The sequence below is a fragment of the Artibeus jamaicensis genome, unplaced genomic scaffold (genome assembly GCF_021234435.1).
Source record: "Artibeus jamaicensis isolate MK-2021 breed Jamaican fruit bat unplaced genomic scaffold, CSHL_Jam_final contig_497, whole genome shotgun sequence".
Classification (NCBI taxonomy): Eukaryota; Metazoa; Chordata; class Mammalia; order Chiroptera; family Phyllostomidae; genus Artibeus; species Artibeus jamaicensis.
In genome coordinates, this window is record NW_026521863.1 from 8520853 (window position 1) to 8541256 (window position 20404).

Below are 20404 nucleotides of genomic sequence, written 5' to 3' on the forward strand. Positions count from 1 at the left end.
ACCAGCTTGCAAATGAATTAAGGACAGTGGGCATGGAAAATACAGTTCATGTTACCCGCTGCAAAGCCCTCTGGGAAAACATAACAAAATTACAGCCTTAAACTGCTAACTAACATGGTGAGAATATTTTCAGGTGGAATTTCTGAAGATCAACCCTAATTATTTCTTACCGAAAACTCACAAGCATTGACATGAGATGTGTGGGAGGGGTGAGGAAAACAGGGAGGGGGCGGGGAGAATTGAAATGAAAAGTTAGTAGTTGCTTAAAATCGTTGAAGTGATGGTTCAGTCAACCATGTATAATGGGCCGTAAGTGATAACTGGCCTAATTTTTCCAAAGAGCTTCTCCTCCGGCCACCCAACTGCCCCAGACCTTTGCATCTGTGTGGGGGTTTACGTGAAAGTCATCCCCCACCTCCCACTCAGAGAAGACCACCGATTGTGATGTGGTGAATTCAGTACTTATCAACTATCACAAAGGAATACGTGGCATTTAAAGAAAACATTAAATTTCTGCAAATGTTGACTTGGACGTCTTGTGGCCATAAAGAGGGGAAGGGAGGAGGAAAAAAAGATTAAAAAATGAACCAGGAGCCATTCAATGTCACTAAATTCTCCTTTTCTCTCTCTGGACCTAAACAGTTGACAATACAGGAGGGTCTGAAAACTCCAGGTTGGGCATCCCTTCCAGGGGACTGGCATTGGCTTTGAAGTTGCATTTTAGAGAGCTGGTAAAAGTCAAAACCATACTTTTCCCCCCGTTACAGTCACTATGAGATGTTTTCCCTAAAGATTTTATTTATTTTCAGAGAGAAGGGAAGAGAGGGAAAAAGAAAGGGAGAGAAACATCAACATGTGAGAGACAGATCAACCAGTCCTCCCTAATGGGGGACCTGGCCTGCAACCCAGGCATGTGGAATCAGCAACCCTTTGGTTCACAGGCCGACACTTAATCCACTGAGCCACACCAGCCAGGGCACCATGCAATTGTTTGATTGGGGCACCCTGAACACTCCAAGACACGTGAATCTACAAGGTGCCCCTCCAATAATACAGAGTGAAGATTCTAGATCCTGGAAATTCAGGACCACCAGTGAGACACGGTACCAAGAAAACTCCAGGATAACCCTTTCTCCTTCTCCTCTGGCTTTTCAATTGTCACGTAACCTTGACCTAGCACCATAATCCTAGATGCTACACAGAGAGAGAGCTAGGAGATGAGGACCTGCACATTCCCAGGTCGGAAGCAGGTGGAGATGACACAGCAGAGCCCCTGGAGGCCTGTGCTCTTGTCCAACGCCAGACACCCCTCCGCCTCCTGTCACTCTCCCGGGCAGTTCCAACTTCCTGTTCGGCTCTTTGTTACAACTATTTTTTAGTTTGTGGTTTTCTAGCAGATACTCTTTAAATAAGTGGCAGAGTCTGATGGAGGAACAGTTCAATTCAGGAATGTAGGATACTATTCTTAAGATTCTACAGAATTATAAAAATTACATACTCTGCATTCAAGTCATATGGGAAAAATCACACAAGTATTTAACAGTGAATCTCATTTAAATGCAGAATCATGGGATCCAAAAGAGAGTTTTTATTTTCCATATTTAACAATGCCACCTTGGGAAAGTGTCCCTGACATTATAATTACTATTATTTATTACTCCTAACCTATATAATCAGACAGTCTTATGATGAAGAGCATTTTATATATTAGTCTGTTAGTAAACTGTAGACTCAGAGAACCTTTAAAGTATCTGACCTCCGGGGGGACAGTGCATCCCTCCCTGAATCATCTCAGATGCTGAAAGGTCACTGGGCCTTCTGGACACGTGAAAATTCAGAAGTGTGTCCTGTCAGGTTGCCTTGCTGACAAGATGCCTGGAAAACAGCCCTGTGAGTCCGATAAAAAGATTTCGAAGTGGGAAAGGAAAGGGAAAGGAAAAGAAAAGGGAAAGAAAGGTCTGAAATTAATTTTCCATGTAAACTAAGCCCTGGCCGTGTCTCTCCACACCAGGTCTTTGAAACTGTACATTCAGACCAGTGCCATTCACCACCCGCTGACTGTCCCACTTTGGCCTGCCCTCCACGTCACTGCCTCAGTCCTCGGCCAAAGATGCTGCTTTCATTGTGCTCATGAAGACAGGGGCGCTGCATCTGTCACTGACACTCATCTAAACGTTGGGCTGTCCGAGCGAAGAAAATGATCAAAAAGATGCTTCTGCTCCTCTAACAGACAAGCAGCTTACAAACTCCTCGTTTGATTGTTACACAAAAGTGAAATTAGGCCAGAGAAAGCATTGTCCTTAGCACTTCAACTGTAATAAATTTCTTTAAATGCTGGGTTTTTGGACCCACCGATACCGGGACAGCTGTCGTGCCCACAGCTCTTACCAAAGCCATCCTTTGTATTAGAATCGTACCTGTCCAGTCTTTTAGTTAGTGGTTTCACGATGTAGATTTTCTTCTGAGAATTTTTGAGAATCGGCCAGGCAAGAAGGAGCTACTCAATATCAGGAAAAAGGTTTTGGCAGAAAACATGCCGTGATACCTGCCCAGCAACCAAAGACTGGGGAGCATGTCACATCACCCACAGCACAAAAGTTCACCCGTTGAGGACTTGAAATGAGAAGCCAGAGAAACTGTTTCCCCCAGTGATGGAAGAAACACTGGCATCATCCGAGTGTGTTGTGAGTGGCGTGAGCCACAGAAGGAAATACTCGTGTAAATAAATAGTACCTGGTTTTCTATGGCCTTCCTGTTCTTCGGGTCGCTGACCACGGACAGCTGCAACTCGGCCATCTTCTTCATTTTGCTGTCCATGTCTATCTTCTGAACAAGGTTTTTGGTCTGGTTCTTCAGTAGCCGGACTGTGTCCTCTTTGCCACGCTTCTTTGCAAAAAGGGATGCGCACGCCGAATGTATGGCAGTGATCCAGTTTTCCAGGTCGGTCTGGCTAGTGGCCTGAGCATAGGAGGGTTAAAAAAAAAAGAGTAGGCATTGTTTTACCACAGAGCACGCTCCCAAGTGGCAGGCTGGGCTTTGATGAGTAAAAGCTCAGGGGCATCTGCACTTCAGAAACTTCCATTTCAAAACCATACACGACCATTTGACTCAGGCTCACAAGCCTCTTTGACTCCAGAGGTCTGCGAGAACATCGAGAGCAGAGCAGAAAGAACCACAGAGCCCCAAATATCTAGCTAGTCCTGGGAAGACCAGCTAGAACCAAGCTGTAAGCCAACAACGAGGAGTAATAAGATAACTGGGGTACAGCATCACAGTGTGCGTTAGGCCACTCCCTTAAGATGGCGTATGATCATAATTTTAAGAGAATGAGAAAAGTCTTAGGATTAAAATGTCACATTTTGAAACCTGGATATGTAATTTCATCTGTAGTATGGACTCAATTATGAAAAATGTCAATGAAAAAAATTTTTTTCATTTCTTTACCCTCCAGTACCTTCAAGACACAAAGACCCCAATGTTGTCGTATAAGAAAAATACTTCATTTTAAAAACAATGAGGAAAGTCTGAATAAAGCAGAATGGGCAGAGGCGGTTCTAAGCTGGCTGAAAGCACCTCAGTGCCCTCGCATCAGAAATAACCACGCACTTTCAGACTACGGTCCACCTCCAGCGCTCTCTGGGATCGCGCCCTGCTGGGACAATTTCTTAATCTCTTACTTTGCCTGAATCACGAAATGAAATATTCATTTCACCCTTGCCCCTAAGAAGTCCTTGTAGACTTAATCTGATGTATTTACCTTCCCTGGAATTCAGATGTACATCAATTCATCAGTTGGCTATAAAGATCAGCAAAGAGTAATCAACTATCTTTTAAGAAAAGGAAAATCAAATCTCAGTCCCCGACTCTTGTAAGGCAGTTAGTGACCAAGGCGTCTACCTAGCCCTGATTCTGGGAACACTTCGAAGAACTGCAGACTCCCAGGTCAGGGAGAGAACACTACTCTGTCCTGCAGGGCTTGCGGGGGCGTCCAGGACCAAGTGCATGGGAGACCTGACCCCAGGACCTATGAGGCTTTCCATGACCCCACAACCAGGTATAGTCTACAGCCCGCACCATGTCTACACGCATCATGGGGTGTGGTCAAGAGGCATTTGAGAAACACGTTTTGCTTCTTGGAATCACCCCCCCCCCATTTTTTGAGTTCATTAATAACAGAAATTATAGTTAGATAATAGTAACAGTCTTCAGCACTTAACACGGACACACATTATATCATTTACACCCAAAACAATCCTAGAAGCTCAGCTTATCCTCCTGGTTGGAGGGTCCAAAACTCAGAAGAGTTCAGCCAGTGCTCGAAGAAGACCGAGGTCAAGATGCTCAGCAACAGCCCCAGGGTTCACACCTACGCCCGCCCCCAGCAGCGGTGGCGTGGCCCCGCCACACTCTGTGACTGCTCATCTGCTAGAAAGCTGCTAAAAGTCCTAGCAACACACAACCTGACTCCTAGCGTCCTGAGCCCCCCCCCCCCGGGAGGTAGGCCTCACCGAAAAGCGCTGGTCTAGGGGGGCTTCCTCAAGAGCTGCCTCTCAGGATTCCACCGGGCCTCTTAGCAGGAGCCTAAACCTCTGGGGTCCACATTTCCTAGGCATCCTTGAAATAGCCTCCCCTCCGGGAATTCTGGACCTCATACTCCCTGGATCACCAACTGCTCCCAGACAGGGATCACGGCTTTCATTTGTATAAGGAGCAGCCTGTGGGCCACAGCCCAGCAGTCATGGGCACCCGAGAAGTGCTCGCTGTTGCAATGACGGATCTGCACTGAGGCCACCACCCTCGGCTGGGCCCCAGCCCAAAGCCCGACTCAGCCTGTGACATGGCTAAGCTGCGCCTCTTAGTTCGGTCCATCACACTCTCAGAGTACGCGAGCTGTCATCTCACGCCCACGCGTAGAGAGCTCGGTGGTACCTGGAAAAGGTGGACGTCTCCGAAGGAGTTGCTGAGGCAGAACACGTTCTCCTTCTTGGGGTGTTCTGGCACGGACTGCACGATGCTGTCTTCCGCGAACAGTGCACAGCGAGGCGCGCCACGGGGGTCCAGGGAGTTCTTCCCGTAGGTCTCATAGAACAGCAGCGTGCACCCTGTGGAGAGAGAAGCAAAACCAACGTGGGCCCGGCATGGGGCCGAGGGAAGCCAGGAGAAGGGAAGGCGCGCATCTAAAAAAAAATGAATGTGGCAACTATGTCACACAAAAGAAAAGTCCGGTCTCCAAAGTGTGCATCCGTGTATTAGCATCAATGGGGGTGAAAAGAGATGTTTCTGTAAATGAAGTATCGGTAAGAGCGACACCATGCGTTTATCATTGTTTATTGCTGCTTTTCCCCACCACGAACGCCTCTCAGAAACCCACAGGCGCAGGCTCACTTGGTGCCCCCAGCAGCCCCAGAAGGCAGGTGAGTCTAACCCACGTCACAGATGCGAAACCTGAGGCCACACCACCTGTGCCGGCTCCACAGCTGGGCCCAGACCCTCTGGCCCCAGGGACCTCGTTCTTACCCACAACACCACACTGGACAGAGCCAGCTGCAGGAGGCAGAAGAAAATCCCATGTTTGCTAACTACGGGAGCTTCCACACTTCGAACGTGTGGTAACGTGAAACCGAGCAGACATGGGGAACTTCACTACCTATGACAGCGCACCAAATGCTGTGTAAAATAGCTTAATTTCAATATATCCTCCTATCGCACAGCGAGAGGAAATATTACTATCACCTGAGCAATTTAGATTGAGAGAAAAATGAAACTAAATATCCCTGAATTTTAAAACATCACTCTAAAAACGCTGCCACATAGACCTAAGAAGTTACATTTCCCCGAAGAAGTTAATCAAGTATTATAGCTAGAAGTTATAAAGGGTCTGCTTTGATAATTAAGATAGGAATGCCCTATAATAATTATTATATATTATTCTTATATATATTACATAAATAATATATAATGGTGATACAGTAAATATTATTGTTATATAATAATTATTATTCTTTAAAAACAATTGCACGCCTGCCAGAGTCATTTCTTTCCCCCTTTAACAACGAATCTGAATGTGTGTCTGTAACGCAGCGGAGAAGGCAGGAGAACAAGAGGCCCGCCCCCGCTCTGCCCTCAGAAACAGCTCCCCTCTCCCTGCACAGTGCTCTCTGATTCAGGAAGCACTGAGCCACTTCTCCTCCGGCAGACAAAACTCAGCCCAGGGGCAGCAGCGGGCAGGGGCTCTGAGAATGAGGGAAGGTAGCAGGAGGCTCAGGGCCAGAGCTGCTTCTGCAGGGCTAAGTGGTCTCTTCCTCCAGCCACTGCATCACAGGGAACCAGCACCCCCAATCTTTCTTCCAGGTCTGATACTACTGTGGTGTGTGACACACTGTGACCTTGGGGCCCAGGAACCAGGACAAAGGGGACAGGGCCACGCCAGGCGTCCCCAAGTCCAAGTTCTTTCCAATGGGTTAACGTTGACTTTCCAGTTTCCCTAACACTGTGCTCCCAGCGGCTGTGATGGAACCATTGCATGCAGGGGAAATGAACACAATCTTGGGCAGATGCCAACCTGTTGCCAAACCTCACACCCCATCGAGGACAGAACGCGGCCCTGATGTGGCGGCCTGAAACCAAAACAGGACGTCCCATTTTAGAGCCAGGCGGGGATGTAAAACAATATGCTGAGGGTTGTTGCTATCGAATTTAAAGAACAGGAAATCAATCGCAAATCTAGTGCATCAAGTTTAACTCAATCTGGGTCTCTCATGCTGGGTGCTGCAGTGGATGGAAAGGGGCTGCAGTCGTGTGGGTGAGGTCCCTGACCCCCACCCACACCCCCAGCAGTGCCATGGCTGTCAGCTCCCCACGCAGACCCTGGAAGTTCCAGCCACAGTAGCAGCAAGAGAAAACAGACCGGCAAAAGCAGCAGACGTACAAGAACAGAAGGCACACTAGGAGTAGAAATGTTAACCAGCGCTTTGAAGGAGAGCAGCTATTCTCGGTTCCTCCCATACCCAGCTTTTTGCTGACATCCTCCCAGCCCACACACATCCCTCCATTCCTTGTCTCAGGCCTACGGAGAAGCAGAATCACCAGCACCCTAACATCACTTCACGAACCCCTCGGCTGACATCGGCCATCTGCCGTGCCTTCTGAGGGGTGTCATCGATGACCTGGCCAACTCTCTTCCCAGGAAGCCCCCGGTGAACTGCGTGAAAAGCTACTCAACGGAAAAGACAGATGGAAAGTTGAATTCTCCTTGTTAAAAATGCATTACACCCTGCAAGCCCTACAGAACGTTTGTTCCCTTAGCACATCTATGCATTCAATGTAGGTAGGTAACCAGGTGGCTTGCTAATAGCTTCTCTTTCCAGAACACTGTTTCTGATCTATTTACACACACACTGCAAAGATAATTTCAAAATTCTGCTTCAAGGGACACATGTGCCTATAGACACACATGTATGTTTTTAACTAAGATTAAACCAAATAGTTAAAATCCAAATATCACAACTTGGTTTCTAAGCCAAGAAAGCACAACTCAACATAGTGAATTCCCAGAGGAAAGAGACATAGAAAGCCACATGGAAAAGGTTATGCTGGGGGAAAAAATGTCTTTATCGCATGCCTTTCCTTGGCTGCAAAGGAAAGGAAGGCATGTGCGCTTGATAACATTTACGCTTACAAAGCACCCTTCATCCATAGGTCTCAAAGTGTTTCCTGAGCCGGCAGCGAGACAGCGGGCCCAGGCCGGGCTGCAGCTCTCGTAATCACCGAGATAACTCAGGACCATCCCTGCCCCAGAAGTCAGCGGCCAGAAGCTCCTGGTGTCCCTTCCAGGGCAGAATGCAAGAACCCTGATGTGACACCAGCCTGGATCTGTCCCAGGAAGCTTCTGACAATCCAGCTCTGTGCAAATGTCACCAACATCAGGGAACTCAGGAAGGTGGTACCTTCCCACCTGCCCATGGCCCTAGTCACTGTTGTTTTTCTTGTTTTCTGTTTGTTTGTTTGGTTGGTTGGTTGGTTGGTTTTTACATTACATTCAGAACTGGCTTGTCTTCTATCTACTAGTCCCATGCTGACCTCTGGTGAATGAACTTAAATTCAGCGCCTCTTCTAAGAGAGAGCTGCTCACTTTCCTCCGAGCTAAACACTCCCAGATCCTTCTGTCATCCTCCACATGGCCTCGTTCTGAATCCCTCCAGGTCCCCGAAGGCTCTGCTTCTCACAGTGGGGTATGGACGCACACACGCACCACACATCACAGGCCACTACCCCCTGGGACATGCATGGGGGTGGGGGGAAGGCAGGGCAGGGGGTTTCAAAACCATGATATAGGCAGGGAATATCTTCCCAAAGCAACAACAAACAAATTTCACGTTAAAAACAATAGATACATAACACATTATGGAACAGAATGCATCTATTCTAAATTTGCAAATAAGAGGCAGCTTCAGACTGCATGTAATTCACAAACAATTCCAGATGCTTGCTCGCTGGAAGGGCCACGTGCACATTCCTCTCCACTTACACTTCAGGTAGAGTCTTTTTTTGAATCATTTTACTCACAAATCCCACCCCAAAGAGAGAGCCAACCAACTCTGAGGAGGAAGCAGAGACTATACGGCTGCAGATCATGTGACATCTCCAATGACGTCCAACGCCCCCTTCGCTCTTTGAAAGCACATTAGCTTTTACTTTGGCCTCATCCCAGTGGGAACTCATTCAAAGAGTGGCCTACAAATCAAACCTCTAAATCATCTTCGCTTGTCAAACTTTGCGGCCACGTCTCCCTATTGCGTACTAAGGTAGTTATTTGATTAAGCCATAAAGTATAACTTATCCCTTTCAAGTTTTATCTTGCTAGGTTCAGCCCATTATTCCAACCTTCCAAATCCCTTCCGTCATTCGGTACGAGAACCTGCCTCCCCAGATGCCTTCCTCAGTCACAGTGTGTCACAGGATTCAAGTCCAGAGTCAGAGGATAGGAGCTGTTTGTGGGACACTGGGCCTTCGGCTGTATAGCCTCTCCAGTTTGCTAGGGAAAGGTACTTAAAAGTAAAGGCCTTTCTGGGCACGCCTTTCCCAGAGGGGCTTATGGGTCATTATAAAATGGCACCAGCACCCCAACCTGGGGGGTAGAGGGCTCAAACTTTCTAAGTGAGGCAAAAAAAAAAAATCCAGAAAGGGGCCCGTGGAGGCTCACAGACCTCCTGCACAGGCGATCGACAGGTCTGCGCTCCCCCGTGATCGGAAGGGTGTCGCCCAAAAATGAGGTTTGACTCTGACCGCCACATTCAGTTCCTCTGAAAAAGTCACAGGACGGTGGAGCAGAAATGCTGGGGGCTGCGAAGCTGCTCCTCCTGTTGCCCCCCGTATAAGTCAACACCACCGTCCAGACATGGACTCTCACTTTTCCTCAGGACATTTCGATCCCTTCAAATCTACAACTGCCGAGAAGCTTCTATCTATCATCTTATCACATTCTTGCTGCTATTTCCTTTAGGTTAGAAACAAAGCATTTGCTTTCGATGACAACAATTAGACTCTCTTAGTTCATAAAGGTGCGGCGACAAGCCAAATAACCCAGATAAAATTATTTGTTTCACAAGCGGCAATACCTCTTCGGGGTTCTGAACGTGTGCCAAACGTGACATTCAGAATCCACGTTCCAAATAACTAAATAACATTTGCTTACGTACTTGGGGTATTTTTTCCTTTCCTTCACATGCAGGAAGAGTATTAAAGAATGGTACAGAAATGCCTATAAAATAATCAGCAATCACTATGAAATCCAATCACTTATTAGAGTGAACCATAAATGTGAGCATCACGTAAACCATGTTAAACAGGCTTGAGAAAGTGACCATAGTGAAGCATGCTGGTAAATTCCATGTCAGCTTCCTTCACAAGAGCCGAAATTAACACCGGACCCACTGGCATTCCCAGGAAAGGGGACAGCAGAGCAAGGATCCCGTGGCCCTCAGTGGTCGACAAGGCACTTACCTTTAAGTGTTACCCAGTACTGTTTCCACTTCCGCCGAGCCACCAGCTCCAGCTTCCTTTCCTTCTGCAGCGTGACCAAGGGTTTGAAGAAGAGCCAGCCGGCTTTCCGGACCACCCCTTGTTCCTTCTCAAAGAGCAGGTCCAGTTGCTCCAAGGAGCTCAGCGACTCGCTGCTGGACTCCGCAGTTTCTGTAGACGTGTCTATGTTCTCCGTGTTGGTCCTGCTTATTTCCAACTCGCGCATGAAGTTTTCATAAATGTTCTGCCGGAGGGGGTCGCTGCCAATGGCATGAGCAGATTCGCTTCTCTGGGACAGAAGCTGAGCTGAGCCCCCGGACCACAGTGAGGCAGACACCTGGAAGGGTCCCTGCATGTCTGTGTTCAGTCCATCTGAACGGCTGTCAAAGTACTCGCTGCCCTCCTTGGACCTCGGCTCCTGGGGGCAACACAGAAGACCACCCATCAGAGGTCAAGTAAAGCACCCCTCCCCCAACATTGCATGAGTGTGACATTGTTGGCTGCTAGTACTATTGCCACAAAGTAAGACTCCTTTAACAAAAGTGCATCTTTAATTATCAAGTCTCTGAACCAGAAAGAATGGGAGAAATAGTATTGCCCAACCCAATTTATAGCCAATGGAGTCAATGATTCAAGATGTAAACAAAAATACCAAGGACGGTCCTCAACCTACTAATGCTTAACATCAGGAAGTTAACTAGTGTGTATAAAATACATTAGTGAAGACTTCTAGACTGAGTTTTTTTTTTTTGCTAACTATGAATCAGAGTCTTTGTGGGAAAAAACACATGTCTTGCAGTCTGTTCTTTCTCCTGAACGTTTTCCAAGCTAAACTGGAAAGTCATGCCCAGTGTTGCAAGGCACAGACTTCCCTGCCTGTCCCATGGTCCACACGGCCTCCTGCTTCTTGCTGCCTGCCCTGGTCTAGAGTTGGGGACCCCTGGCACCTAGTTTCCCCACTTAGGATAGAGAAACCATGCACATGAAATTCCTTCTCCACAAAGGGTAGTGGCTAGTCACTGTCCCTTTTTTCATAACTAATATCTTTACTTCATTTAGGAATTTCCTTCATGAAAAGGATACACTTCATTCTCACCCTTTCATTTGAACATCTATTTTATTCTAGGCACTTGGGGTAACAACGGCATGACTCTTGGCTTTCATATTTACTTGAACACAAAATCAGAGATGGGCAGCTCTAAGTAAAATTAATATTTCTAGAATAACTGCTACCCCCTAAGAGGACTACATGAATTGGCCAGCACAGAGCTAAAAACACAAAGGTTTCATCCTGCGCCTAGATTAGAAGTCTAGTCATTCAAAAAAAGTCATCCGTACAGGTTATTCATTGGTAAATAGCAGTAACTAAATTCTTCAGCAGAGAGTGAGTTTAACTCATGACTCAAAAGATACTGATAATCCAAACTTAGAGCTTAGATTATGGTAACTGCAGGGAGATGCTAGCACACTCGCCTGCTCATCTGCTAGTGGGCTTCCAGTTATAGTTCCTTATCCACTAAAATAAACATGAAAGAAACTTGAATCAAGGACTACAAACTAACAGCCTCATTTTGAAAATTATAATGTGCAGAGGGGTCTTATTTTCTGAAATTCCACCCAGAAAACAAGCAGCAAAGGAGCGATTGATTACCTGCTATCGTTTGTAGAAAATCATCAACTGAAGAGTACTTCCAAATACCCAGGAACAATGAACAACTGAGCCCCAAACACAGCTACTACTAAAGAAAATATTATTTCCCCCTGTGTTTACACTGTGCACCACAGTCACATTTATTTACACACTGACGCTTATGCAAGAGCACAGCAAATTAGCCAGCTGCGGTGAGTCATTTAGGAAACTTTCAAAATGGTTTAAGATTTTTCTGATAAATTGTCACTTTGTTATTCTTCAAAAACTCTTAGGAAGTGAAGCAATACTTTGCATTTAGCTGGTACAATATTAATGTGATTCCAGCCATGACTATGACACTGACTCATAGCCCCCAACCACTGAGGCTGCCTCGGATACCCCGCAAGAGCGATAACGGGGTGTTTCAGAACGTGTCAGAGGGCGCTTCCATGCCAAGCTTAAACACAACCCATAAACACTGTTGCTATGAGGGACTTCAAGCTGTAGTGTTAACTTTTAAATGTTCAATGGTAGCAAAGACAAAATTCTCTTTGAGAAATGGGAAATGATTGATCACATTTTAGTATTTATAACTGATTGTTAAACACAGACATAAACTTTCCCAGTTTAGTATTAATAAATTTATTATTAATAAATTTCTAAATCTTTTCATCTACAATCCTAATAGCCAGTGACTGGTTCTCAGCAAATAGGAATGCATGCACGGACGGATGGCTGAATGTCCCTAGATATGCTCTCAGCTGGATTCTCTGATCACGCATTTTGGGCGTGAAGCTAACGTGCCATGTGACACGGGTAACACCAAGCCGACTGACTTCCATCTCCCCGCATCAGACCATCCTAAATGACGGATAATGTAACTCGATGGCCAGAGCACACCACAGCAAAGAGAAGAGAGGGGTTCCAGGTGCCACTTTACACCTTGGGAGCTGCAGGAAAACTGTGATCGCCATCCCTCACTTTCTGGGGAAGAGCACCCGTGTCACCTTGTCATGGTTCACACACCATCTGCCTGCATTACGGAGGAGGGCCCTCCAGCCTCTGCAGAATTTCCCAGTGACCTTCCTCCTGCCTCTCACTAAAAATCAATAAGACTCTCTTAGTTCATAAAGGTGCAGCAACAAGCCTAATAACCCAGATGATAATCTTCGTTCCACGAGCGGAACATATTCTCACGTGAGGGTTTTTATTTTTTTCAATGACTACACTGGTCACATGGCTAATTGAAGTTAAGGCTTTGGCCCCAGTGTCTCCACTCACTGGCCGTGTGTCTTCAGGAAGGACCCCGAACTCCTTGAATCTTAGTATCTTCATTTTTAAAATGAGGGGGAGTCCGTTCTAGCCTTCGGATTCAGATTCTTTGAATCTAACCAGCTGTGCTCCACTGCATTCGGCTTAAGTCTTGGGGTGATACAGAGCTGACAGAGTTTCACCTCCCCACGTGGGCTGAGCGGTAAGGGCCAGCACGGGACCAAATGGGGTCAATACACACTGGCGACGGGTCTGCTTCTGAACTGAATTGAAGCCAACACTAAACCAGACCCAGCAGAGCCCTGCGCTAGCCAGGCCACAGCGTAGATGAGGGACGCACTCTATGCAAATAAGAGATGTGGGACCACTGGCTCATTGCCAGTATCCATTAGGGGTGACAGTAGGTGACAGCGGAATGAACATGTGACTCAGAAAGACATGAAGGCTGTCTGCGGGGGACTGAAGCCCCAGAGAAAGTGGGCGCTATTTTCCCCTTCTGCTCAACTGCTGCCAGTTGTTTGGAAAGCGGAAGCGGAGAGAAAAGAGTCAAAAACATCTCCACTATTAAGCAGCTTGGCCTGAAGAGGCGGTGATGAAGGAGTAAGCGAATCACTCCATTCAGGGATATGAAGAGTGAGTAACAGGATGGTGATCGTCATTCTGTGCAAAGCACAAAAGGGCAACAAGGTACAATATGGGAGGGGTGGGGCGGGGGCATCTTACACCTAAGAAGGAAATAACTACCAATAAAGGCGGTAAATGTTACAGATCTGAAACTATCTACAGGGGGAGGGATATTATTTTCTTCCCCTAAAGCTCTATAACATTTTACCATCCTGTATCTGTCCAGGATGGTTAAAATGCAATTCTTCTAGAGACTGACTGTCCACCAAACTCCCTTCAATAATGACATATAGCGAGCTCTTTAGAAAAAGGTTTCTCCTTCCTCTAAATAAAGTCAAAACAAAACAAGCAACAGTAACAAACTGAAAAACTTAGCAACTGCCACTAGTCTGTGGTGAAGCCTCTGGGATTCCCTGTTCAAACCCCACACACTGTTAAGAGCATTGTTTTTATCATCATGATTCTTATTTTGTCATCACTGTCATATTTTCCCTATCACACATTCTTAGGGACAAGATGTTTCTAAAACTGTGCGCTAGCCCCATAAGGAGGTAGTGAGATATACGTATAGACAGGTCATCACCTTTTATTTTTTTGATGTACTGACTTAAGTGTAGAAATTTTAATTTTCTCAAAGTAACGTCACATTCAGGAAAGGTAACTGCCCCCCAAATGACAACAGTCTATCACGCCTCCTTTTTGTACATGCTTCAAGAATGAGCCCCAGCAAAGTTCTCAGTTAACCTCCGCAGGGTGGCATTCTCTCCGGGGCTGCACCTTCTAAGGACACGGGAGGCCACGTCCCGGGTGGGGCAGGCTGTGGGTCAGCACAGGGGCACGCGAGGTGCGCCTGCGCAAACTGCGGGACTGGAGGCCTGGGTTAAGCGCTCAAACGCACGTCTGAAGGGAAGGGGGACAAACCAACCCACAGCTGCAAACAGGACTGCTGGGGCTTGGGCTCCTGGCGGCCTCAGGACCCCGCTGCACGCCCCTTCCACCGGCATCCCCATTTCACAGAGAGAAAAGCGAGGGGCGTCCTCCCTGCTGCCCCCCAGGCGGACTCACCTGGAGTTTCCGCTTCTTTCTGGAGAGGCTCCCCGTCCAGTCACTGATGCGGCGCATCCTGGCTTTCAGGGTGTCCTTCTTCGCGGGGTCCTCCGTCAAGGCCTTGGACTTCCTGCAGGGCAGGGTGAAGGACGCGTACTGGCCCGGGTCCCTGGGCCCCACGCTGGACGGCACGTCCATGTCGGAGGCGAAGGACACGCGGTGGCTGAGGCTGGCGGGCGCGCCGATGGACTCGTCGGAGAGCCGGATCCCGGAGGGGGCCAGGCTCCCCAGGGGGGCCTCGGGGTAGAGCTCCCGGAGGGAGGACAGGGAAGAGCTTTGGTTGAAGGGCTTCGGGGCGCCCCTGGGCGGGAAGCCGGCGGGTGGGCTGGGGTCCAGTGCGCCGGGCGCGGGGAAGGGGCCCTCGGCCTCGCTGCCCTCGCAGGCGTGGCCCCAGGGGGAGTCGTACCAGGAGGACTCGGAGCTCAGGGAGCTGCTGCCCTTGCTGGAGCGCGGGCGCGAGTCCGCGGGGGAGAGGCGCGGGCTGGGCGGCGAGGGCGCGCGGGGGCCCAGGGTGGGCGAGTAGCGCAGCAGCCGGACCGGGCCGCCCGCCGCCTCGGGGGCCGCCTCGCCGTGGCCGCCCGCCTCGCCGTTGTGGAACTCCACCCGGAGACAGCCGTCCAGCTTCCCCAGCGTCCTGATGAGCACCCTGGGGCTCTTTCGGTCCTCACCGGGCGGCGGCGGGGTGGAGGCGATGCTCTCGTTTCTCCCGTAGCAGTTGAGGAGGTGCCCATTGCAGTCCCTCGAGGCCACGCGGTTTTCGGCCCGCTCGTGACCAACGTGGTGGAACCCGTTCTCAGGCGGGAATGCAGGGTGGGTCGCCAGCACATCACTTCCTGAGCCGTTTGTCCTGTGCTTGGAGTGGGCATTGCCTTTGGAGACTTTGCAGGTGGGTCCACCGAGCCTCGAGGCGTAAGGCTGGTTACTCTTAAAGTGAGAAAGGCAGCTTCGGGCCAGGGACCTGGACTTGTAACCCGCTCCGCTGCCTCCGTGACCCCACCCGTGCAGCGACTTGTCGTCTTTTGCATGAATGCTGCGGATTTTCAGGGAGCAAGGCTTTGGCTTAGCACCGGTAACAGTATTGCTATGGTTTTTAGATCCTTGAAATGTGTACTGACTCTCGGAGTTCCCCATTTTAACCTAAATTAAGAACAGTAGCATCAGTAAGACCCATGACCTAAATTACATGCCATATGACAGAACTTTCTAAAAACAGAAGACTGATCTTCACCTTACAAAGTGACCAAGCAACTGCTTCCTGCGCCTGACACACCACTCAGAGAAGCAGGGACAAGACTCATGCACTGAACTGGCTCTCTACGTTGTACAAGCAAGTCATTATCAAGCCAGAGTGAGAGAAGTGCATGCTCGTGTGCCAGTTACTTTAAACACATAATTTGCTGTATGAGGTTAATCTAGAAATTGAACTGGCATAAAAATAGCATAAAGCAGTGACCTCTGTTAGGCCTGGTGTTGGGAGGTTTTGAATCAGTGATTCTTGCAGGGAAACATGAGGGGGAAATACCTATTCTCTGTGACTTCTCAATGACCAGGGAGATACATTTTCATGATGCATGTACTGCATACCAATGTAAGAGATCGCTGCTCTAAAAACTACCACAGTTATGACATAACTCCAGATTTCCTAGGTCCCACAGAGTAGAAATCCCACAAAACAAAGGGCTAGAAGTCCTCAAAAACTAGGCTGAGATGAAAAGGGAGGGAGGATAAAAGTTCTCGTTTGGGGCAGAAAAACATGTCAATAAAACAAATCTCTAAAGCTTTCGTAGAGATTTTCTCAGTGAGTCCATCAGTGAGGCCAAACTCACAGGGAAATTTGATCCAAACTGTCCCCCCTCTTTAGTAAAGCTGGAGCTGAGGCTTCCAGGTATGTTTCCAAATATATTTAGTAGGATTCTACCTCCTTTATACAGAAAATGTACAGCCACAAAAACAAAGTCAAATAGACTGGCTTCTCTTTGTTGGTGGCTGTCAAACACATTTTAAAACAATAATAACCAGACCAAGTCATGAAACCTTTATTCGTTATCTTTAATCACAGTCTTACAGCTTGACGGTGAAGCCCAAGGCACACGGCTGGGTTTACCTGCAGTCCCACCTGTGCGCTGAGGGACACTACTGGTCAGTCGGCTCTGCGTGGTCCTGGGAGCAAGGCAGCATGGTTAACAAGGGCAGGAAGCGAGTCCATGGAGCGACCCTGAAACACAGAAGCAGAGAAACTCTGTCAAGCATTTTACACCAGTTCCCCCCGCAAAATAAAAACAAGGGCTTAATGTAAAATACCTAAAGAGATGACTGCTGTATGCAGATTTCACTGTCAAAATAATAAATGAAACGTCTGTGAACTGCCTGACTCATCAGGTTGTTTGGAAGATGTAAAGGAAGCCAGAACTGCCCATCCAATCGTGTAAAGGCCATTAGCTCAACACGCAGGCAGCAGTGAAAGGCACGCCTTTGTTTCAGGGGTGAGCAGGTGAAAGCGCCGGGGTGAGTCACGGCTCATCTGTCACCACCACGAGGAAAACAACTCTCAGGCTCACCGCATGGGAACATTGCGGGAGCATCATCCTGACATGACAAGAAAGCTCATTGTTCTCTGTTTGACGAAGCTGCGAGAACCAAGCCCAAAGTGCTGAAACACAGCGAAATAGTCCTTGGCTAGAATAACTTGTGCCGTGGAAGTCAACCCCATCAATGAGAGGACCGGTTTTTCTCAAGCACATGTTTGGGCCACGCTGCCCAAGGAGTAGGGGCAGGAGGCCCGCCTGCGAGGGGAGGGGGCGCCGGCTGGGGGCGCTGCCATCTGGCAGGAGTCGCTGCCAGGACACAAAGCCTTTCTTTTCTCTGCAGACATAGAAGGCAGAGCTGTGAGGGTTCAATAGTGGATTTTTTGTTCTTAAAAAAAAAAAAAAGAATGAGGAACAACTATACACTGACAAACTGGACAACCTGGAAGAAATGGAAAAGCTGTAGAAACGAACAACTTACCACGGTTGAATCTGGAAGAAATAGAAAATCTAAACACACCAATTACTAGTAAGGAGAATGAATCAGTAAGAAAAAAATCTTCCAACACATAAAAGCCCAGGACCAGATGGCTTCACCAGTGAATTTTACCAAACATTTAAAGAGAATGAATATCAATCCTTTCCAAACTCTTCCAAGAAAAGTCAAAGAGAAGGGAATATTTCCAAACTCATTTTACAAGGCCAGCAATACCCTGATACCAAAGCCAGAAAAACTAGAAAGAACAACTACAGGCCAATATCCCTGATAAATACAGAGGCAAACATTCTTTTTTATTTTAAATCACCATTTCTTTTTAAAAAAAACATTTTATTTATTTATTTTTAGACAGAGGAAGGGAAGGAGAAAGAAAAGGAGAGAAACATCAATGTGTGCTTGCCTCTCGAGTGCCCCTCACTGGGGACACGGCCTGCAATCCAGGCACATTCCCAGACTGGGAATCAAACTGGTGACCCTTTGGTTCTCAGGCCAGCACTCCTATCCACTGAGCCACACCAGCCAGGGCAAAAATTCTTAATAAAATACTAGCAAACAAAACTCAGCAGTACATTAAAAGGATCACATACCATAATCAAGTAGAATTTATCCCTGGGATGCAAGGATGGTTCAACGTATACAAATCAATCAGTGTGATACATCACATTAAAAGAATAAAAGACAAAAATCATGTGACCATCTCAATAGACAGAGTAATTATGCTGAATTGACAAAAAAATTATGTTGAATTTGACAAAATTCAACATCCATTCATGATAAAAATTCTTAACAAATTAGACACAGAAGAAATAATATATCTCAACATAATAAGGGACATATATGATAAGCCCACAGCTAACTTCATACTCAATGGTGAATGGTTGAAAGTTTTTCCTCTGAGATCAGGAGCAAGAGAAGATGCTACTCTCACCACTGCTATTCCACAGAGTGCTAGAAGTCCTAGCTAAACAACCAAGCAAGAAAAAGAAAGAAAAGATCAGAATTGGAAAGGAAGAAGTAAAACTGTCTGTATTTGCAGATGACATGAGATTACATATAGAATGTCCTAAAGACTCAACCAAATATCTATTAGATTATGCAGGACACAAAATTTACACACAAAAATCCATTGTGTTTCTACACACTAATAAGTTTTCCAGAAAAGAACTGAAGAAATCTACCCAGTTTATAATAGCATAAAAAACAATAAAATACCTAAAAATAAAATTCACCGAAGAAGTGAAAGGTCTCTATCCTGGAAGCTACAAGACAATAGATGAAAGAAATAGATGAAGACAAATATATGGAAAGGTATCCTGGGTTCAGGCACTAGAAGAATTAATATTGTTAACGTGTCAATACTATCAAAGGTATCTAAAGATTTGATGCAATCCTCATCAAGATTCCAATAGCAGTTTTTAAAGAAGTAGAAAAGAAATACTCCTGAAATTTATGTGAGACCAAAAATGACCCCAAATGGCCCCAAATGGCCAAAGAAATCCTGATAAAGAAGAACAGGGCAGAAGGTGCCACAATGCCTGATTTCAAGTTACTGTATAAAGCTACAGTCACCTAACTAGTATGACATTGGCATAAAAACAAACAAACAAATCAATGGTACAGAATCAAGGGCCCAGAAATAAATCCAGGTATAGAAGGCCAACGAATATTTGACAAGGTAGCTAAGAATATTCAATAGAGAAAAGACAGTCTTTTTAGAAAAAGGTGTTGGATAATTAACATTCACATGTAAAAAAATAAAAATGGGCCTGTATCTTATGCCAGTCACAAAAACGCAAAATGAAAGACGTAAGTATAAGATGTGAAACTATGACATCCCTAGAAGAAAGCATAAGTAGTAAGCTCCTTGACATTGGTCTTGACAATGGTTTTTTGGATAGACACCAAAAGCACAAGCAACAAAATAAAAAATAAACAAGTGGGACTTTATCAAACTAAAAAAACTTCTGCACAGCAAGAAAAACCATCAACAAAATGAAAAGACAACCTACAGAATGGGGGAAACATTTGCAAACTATATTCCTGATAAGGGGTTAATATCGAAAATATATGAAGAACTCATAGGTTCACTATCCAAAACCACACACACACAACACTCCCAATAACCCGATTTAAAAAAGGGCAAAAGATCTGAATAGACACTTCTACAAAAAGACACATAAAAGGCCAACAGATACACACAAGATGTTCAACATCACTAGTCATCAGGGAAATGCAAATTAAACCCACAATGAGCAGTCACCTCATCCCCAGCATGGATGTGGAGTAAAGGGAATCCTTGTACAGTGTTAGTGAGATTGCAAATTGGTGCAGCTGCTATGAACAATGGTACGAAGGATCCTCAAAAAATTTTACAATGAAATCACCATTAATTCAGCAATTCCTCTTCTGGGCATATATCCAGAGGAAATGAAGACACTAACTTGAAAAGATATCTGCCCTACCATGTCTACAGCAGAATTACTTACAATAGACAAGAAAACAGAAACAACCTAAGTGTCCACTGATAAATAAAGAACTTGTGTTACACACACACACACACACACACAATGGAACATTACTCAGCCATAAAAAAGGAAATCCTACCCTTTGCAACAATATGGATGAACCTCTAAGGCAATATGCTAAGTGAATTAAGTCCGAAAAAGACAAATACTATACAATCTCACATATGTGTGGAATCTGGGAAAAAACACAAACTCACAGAAA

General features: G+C 46.5%; 1 protein-coding gene across 3 annotated transcripts in view; it reads right to left on the reverse strand.

Moving 5' to 3' along the window:
* Window positions 1–20404, reverse strand: part of TIAM2 (TIAM Rac1 associated GEF 2) — a 197910-nt gene that overhangs the window by 77836 nt on the left and 99670 nt on the right. For all 3 annotated transcript variants that reach the window (XM_053668779.1, XM_053668780.1, XM_053668778.1), the window contains exons 2-6: window positions 16758–16868; window positions 14612–15790; window positions 10003–10438; window positions 4930–5102; window positions 2734–2958 (exon numbers count right to left, since the gene is read on the reverse strand). In XM_053668779.1, coding sequence (XP_053524754.1) covers window positions 2734–2958; window positions 4930–5102; window positions 10003–10438; window positions 14612–15784 — 2007 coding nt within the window. In that variant the 5' untranslated portion in view covers window positions 15785–15790; window positions 16758–16868. The remainder of the gene's footprint in view (window positions 1–2733; window positions 2959–4929; window positions 5103–10002; window positions 10439–14611; window positions 15791–16757; window positions 16869–20404) is intronic.